This window comes from Quercus lobata, chromosome 12 (assembly GCF_001633185.2).
Source record: "Quercus lobata isolate SW786 chromosome 12, ValleyOak3.0 Primary Assembly, whole genome shotgun sequence".
In the NCBI taxonomy this organism is placed as follows: domain Eukaryota; kingdom Viridiplantae; phylum Streptophyta; class Magnoliopsida; order Fagales; family Fagaceae; genus Quercus; species Quercus lobata.
The window spans coordinates 4,803,732-4,809,692 of NC_044915.1; the positions used below are offsets into that span (position 1 = coordinate 4,803,732).

At 33.1% G+C, this 5,961-nt stretch overlaps 1 protein-coding gene across 1 annotated transcript; it reads left to right on the forward strand.

The window, feature by feature from the left end:
- Positions 1-250: 250 nt before the first annotated feature.
- LOC115972257 (cinnamoyl-CoA reductase-like SNL6) lies at positions 251-4,586 on the forward strand. Its single transcript, XM_031092472.1, has 5 exons — positions 251-509; positions 623-777; positions 2,154-2,345; positions 3,233-3,567; positions 4,306-4,586. The coding sequence occupies exons 1-5, from the start codon at positions 377-379 to the stop codon at positions 4,406-4,408; spliced, it is 918 nt and encodes a 305-aa protein (XP_030948332.1). The 5' UTR covers positions 251-376; the 3' UTR covers positions 4,409-4,586.
- Positions 4,587-5,961: the final 1,375 nt, after the last annotated feature.

Consider the following 5,961-nt stretch of genomic DNA (forward strand, 5'->3'; position numbering starts at 1 on the left):
GATACAAGTGAAGACCCCATTCTCCACAAAGTGAGTAGGTGTGAGAAGTGATAACACGTGGCCGTGTAGCTAGAGAAACATGTTCCTACCAAACTAGCATTTATCATTCTATGTATCTTATGATTCTTATGACTTTCTCTATCGCTCTCGAACGCTCTTCCAATAAGGCAATAACAACTACTCGCCAACCAATCTACTCACCACGCTCTTTCAATGCTAGCCACCCTTCTTTATTTATTTAATTAACTACGTGACCAATCTCTCTCTTCAAACAGTACAAGCTCATGTGTATTCTTGCTGGCTATCTTGCTCTTTATTAAAAGCCCATAAGTTTCTCTCTCTCTCTCTCACAATTACACAGACAATAAACATACAAATGGCACCAGCTTCTTTCCATCACACCTCAAATACAGTATGTGTTATGGATGCCTCAGGGCGCCTAGGCTCGACCCTGGTCGAGCGTCTCCTCCAAAGAGGCTACACTGTCCACGCTGCGGTTCAACACCATGGTTAGCTCAACTCTCTCTCAACCTAGCTATAGCTAGATTATAGTAATACCGTATCTTCTTCTTTTAATTAATTTGTTTCTTATATATTGGTCGTTTTTTGCAATATTGTTCAGATGAATTGCAATTTAATGGGCTTGCTTCTGATAACAAGAAGCTGAAGATTTTCCATTCAGATCCCTACGACTATCAAAGCATAATTGATGCTTTGAAGGGCTGCTCTGGCTTGTTTTACACATTTGAGCCCCCAAAAGACCAACCCTCCTATGATGTAAGTTCCTTCTCATCTTCAATTTACTTGTTCTAGCCAACACATAAAGAGTAACTAGTATTCCTTTATTGGGGCAATTAAGATTCATGCTATTGAGTATTGACAAATTGCTAGCTTAAGATCATATATGTGGTATTCTTGGAGAGTCGATTATGCGGGCACTTTACATGGTGACTATAGCAGAAGCTAAGTTACGTCATGTAATTTATTACTACAACGCAGTTGCATAGGTATTAGTTGCCTGTTACTTTCCAACTTGCTATATTTTTTTTGCCTTGCCAGTGCATGCAATTCCAGCTCTCTCTCTCTCTCTCTCTCTCTCTCTCTCTCTCTGCCGTGTGTGTTGGGACACGCTCACAATTAAAGTTCAGGCAATGGTTATCGGTTCCTCTCTAGTACGTACAAGATTGTCTCCCAAGAATTAAGTAACGTGACATTATTTAATTGATAATGTCAAAATTAACCAAGACCCACCATGTGGCCAGGCCCACCTTATTTAATTTACAAAATATTTATAAATTGATAGGATAATAAATTCAATTAGTGAGACTTTAATTATTTAATAAAGTAATATTTAAATTATGTTTTATAATTAATAATATATAATAAGTTTATAAAATTTATACAATAAAATTTGTAATATTTATAGTTTGACTAGTTTTTCAACAAAAGTATACCGTTACTTTATTATTAGTGTTGAGATCAAAACTCATTAGGCTACCTGAAATAACCTTCCTTAAAAGGCTGTCACTTTAGGGTGAATTTAAAGTCAGTTCTAAAAGGTAGAGGAAAGTAGTCTTTATTTATTTTTTATTTTTTAAAAGTAGTCTTTATTTACTTACGTAATTAGCTCATAATTTGGCTTTAAAAAAAACCCTACAAATATTATTTACTTTGTAATTGTTCCACCGGCAATGAAGAGAACTCACCTTTGTGAGCTTATTTGCTTAAAATTACTTTTTATTTCTCTCTCTCTCTCTCTCACACACACACATATATATGCCAGCTCCAATTTAAGGGTCTTTTTTTTTTTTTTTTTTTTTTCTCTCTCTCTTTGGAAAAAGGTGAAAAAAATAGGGATTTAGTCCTTTAATTTAAAGTAGACTATAGTTGAAGGATTTTGAGCTCCGCGGGATATTCAGTTAAATCCAGGAATTTGCCTGAAAAATACAACATTCTTAAATGCAAAATTTAGCCTTTTTTTTTATTTTTTATTTTTTATCACTTTTGTTATATAACTATATATAAGTCATAAATATTGGGTTCAAATATTGAAAAATCAGACCAAATTTTAAATAAAATTCTGATCATACTTCATTCAATAAATTCTGTCAATTTAAAAGTGTAAAAGAGGCATTATTGAATATGGGTTGTAGGAATTTATGGCGGAAGTGGAGGTGAGGGCAGCACACAACGTTCTAGAAGCTTGTGCACAAACAGAAACATTGGAGAAGGTGGTTTTCACATCCTCGGTCACAGCCGTCGTTTGGAGAGATGATCGTAAGTCCACAGCATCTGATTTGGATGAGAGACACTGGAGTGACATTAATTTTTGTCGTAAATATAAGGTATAAATATAATAAATTCAATAATGTTTATCTTAAGCCAATTGGTATCTCATTTTATTCTTTTTTTAGATTGGGCATCTAATCTAATTTTATTTTGATTACACCTTTTCCATATCAGAAGTATCTTTATCGTGAACAATTTTTTTTTTTTATTTGTCTCAACTTTTAATATATATATATATATATATATATATATATGGGATCAATATGAAATTTTTCAGAAGACAAGACTTAAGTATAATTATTTACATCTTATACATTAAGTTTTTAAATTAAGTTCAAATATATGGTTGTATTGATCAATGAAACACAAAAAATATTATTTTTCTAAGATAATTAAAGTCAATGTAGTTATGTGTTTAAAATTTATTGGAAAACCTAATTAATGTAATGTGACTAAGAAATCGTACATCATTTTTGTAAAAAAAAAGAGGTTGTACCTCATTCTAAAAAAACAAAACGTACCTAAATTTTACCTTTTCCAAAATAGGTAAGAAAATAAAATACATAAGTAGAACTAATCCCTCTTCTCAATCTCTATGTCACTCAACTCACCTCCCTCTTTTCTTCCAAATAAAAACTCCCCCAAATAGTAAAAAAAAAACCTTGTGGTAAGACTCAAGACCCACTACTAGTTCGAGAAAACATATATATATATATGTATATGTATATATTTCTTTCTATACTTTTCCATTTAATTATTATGATTTTATTTTTCAAATAATTGAGAAATTGTAACAAAAAATAGAAAGTTTTTCACATATATATATATATATATATTGCTTTTCCATTATTTAATAATTAATATATCATCTATATATTGCCAATTCTGAATTTCTAACTAAAAAAAAAAATGTACATGTTAACCCTTAAAATGGGAAAAACAGTTGTGGCATGCGGTATCAAAGACACTAGCAGAAAAGACAGCATGGGCCTTAGCAATGGACAGGGGAGTGAATATGGTATCAATCAATGCAGGGTTGATTATGGGCCCTGATCTGTCTATTACTAACCCATATTTGAAGGGAGCTGCTGAGATGTACGAAGATGGAGTGTTGGTGACCGTCGATCTCAATTCTTTGGTGGAAGCCCACATTTGTGTCTACGAAGATATCTCATCCTATGGACGTTACTTATCTTTCAATCATGTTATTAATCGGCATGAAGATGCAGTTAAGCTTGCCCAGATGTTGGCCTCTTCTACCCCTATGTTACCTCAAAGGTATATATTAATCATTGAGTATGTGAATAACATATGCAAATAACATTTCTACCTAATAAATAAAAGGCAATACACATTTATAATATAGAAGTATGATAAATTTTAATTGATTATCAAATAATAATAATAAAATTAAAATTTAAGAAATTTTTTTGTTGTATTTTCTAAGCTTAAATACATGAAGTTGCATGTAATCACAATTGATATAGAACTAAAGTATAATTGGAATGATTGGTTCCAGTTAGCTTAACTGGTAAAGTTTCTGATAGTTGAATAAGATATTTAGGATTTAACCCCGCCTACGCCAAAAACCGATTGGTGTCTTGGTCTTATAATAAAGAATTATCAATAGGAATGCACACCATAAGTTGAAACTTTCTAAAAATATATATAAATAAAATGACACTTGGCGTGAAATTAGAGTATATTTAAAATTAATATAGTGACACTTGACATCATTTAAATTAAAAAAAAAAAAAAGGACACTTGCCATCAAATAATATGACTATTAGAATATGATTTGTTGACTTTTATTATTATTATTTTTACTTCTCCATAACATAACATGGGTGTTAAAATTGCTTAGATTAACATTTGTTGGAATAAATATACCACTATTTTAGGGGCGTGACTGTAATATAATTCATAATTTATAATAAACATTAATTGTTGTGTTGCAACTTGGATGTACAGTTTGTACTTGCATATATAATAACAAGCTTTTTATTCTCTATACAGCGGTGAGCAGGATATGAAGATCATCCAACAGAGGATAAGCAACAAGAAATTGAACAAATTGATGGTGAATTTCGAGGGTAGGAGTGATGAAAACTCATCGTGATTAAAATTAAATTAAAGCATACATATTATTAACATATCAATCGGGATGGCTTGGCTCCTGCAGATCGTTTTCCATCCTGTCTTTTTTTTCTTTTTTCTTTTGCCTTTTGTTTTGTATGAATGCTTAATTATTAATATTATACCAAAATAAATTCATGAATCCTTTCTTCCTTCATCCATATTACAACTCTTTTCGTTAAGATTACTATTGCCCGGGTAGATTTGCCTCCCCTCTACTCTCCCACATTGGTGTATACATCTCTAATTTCCTTTTTCTTTTTTCCTTTTTTTTTTATTTTTTTTTATTTTATAAAAAAAAAATTTCCTTTTCTTTATATGAATGGTGGCAAGTCATAATAACATGACAGATGATGCACATATGTTATGCAAACCATGCACACGTATGTTGCTATATATAATTATGTGATCCTCTCAATATTGTATGAGAACTAGTAATAGAGTCGTTTGTAATTGAATTAAAGATTTGAGGTTCGAACTTCATTTATACAAAAATCAATTTGTATTTGGATTGATAATAAATAATGTAGGGATAAAGGCCCAGAATGACATGTTGAGCCTTGGGCCTTCGTCCAGGACAGCTGAATTGTCCGAGGAGAATCAAGTAGTTATCAAGATTTCCCATTGAGAGACTTATAAATGAGGGACGAACGGAATGTGATCCGAGGAGAGGTTACTCCTCGGATATGATAAAGACATCTCAAGCACATATTCCAGCAACTTAGATAACCCTCCAAGAAGCTCCAACAATAGGAACGTGTCTCATAAACGTGCAAGAATGAAGGAAACTCAAAAATATCTAAGGGAAAGCTGTTACCACCGCACTAAATGCATTACAGCTACCTTTCTGGCCGTTTTTATGTGGAGAAGACCTCTGAACAATGCTACCTTAGCGAATGCAACTCACAGACAGCCAAAGAGGGTGTCTGATGGGACAGGTACTCAAGTAAGGATTCAGATGATCAACAAGTGTAGGATCAAGATGGTCCAAAGAAGGCTATTTAACGTGAAAAACCCTCCATGGGAGGAGGGGGAGAAAAACTATAAACAAATCTGTAATAGAGCTTTAAGCAGAAAATATTTAAGAATTAGCATCCTCGGACCAATCCGAGAACATTATTCCTTAACAAACTTCTGTTATCTTTCTCTTTTTAGCATAAAAACCTGTTTTTCTGTTACCTGGTTCACACAAGCCAAGTTTCCCAACTCGTTCTCTACAAATTTATTGTTTTAGGCTTAAGTCCATATATCCATTGGGCTAGAAGTCTAAAGCCAATCCTTATAATTGGCACTGTCTGTGGGAAAGAATACTTGGGTGTTAGCGAGCTTAACGTTCAACCATGGCAGGCTCAGACCTACGACAAGTAGAATCCATAGGATCCCAACATCAAAATCCTTTTGTCAACCTCGAGCGGAGAAGGGATCGAGAGGGGAGTGTGCATAGTGCCCGGACAGGAAGAAGCCAGTCACAGGGAAAGGGTCATCTTCCTTAAGAAGAGAATACCAGAGCGCTGCAGCTAGAAGTCGATTAGCTGA

Excerpts from the sequence above, each read along its gene's own strand:
- LOC115972257 (XM_031092472.1), top strand. The coding sequence starts at position 377 with ATGGCACCAGCTTCTTTCCATCACACCTCAAATACAGTATGTGTTATG. Across the intron at positions 510-622 it reads CGCTGCGGTTCAACACCATG|ATGAATTGCAATTTAATGGG; the intron begins GTTAGCTCAACT and ends AATATTGTTCAG. Across the intron at positions 2,346-3,232 it reads ATTTTTGTCGTAAATATAAG|TTGTGGCATGCGGTATCAAA; the intron begins GTATAAATATAA and ends TGGGAAAAACAG.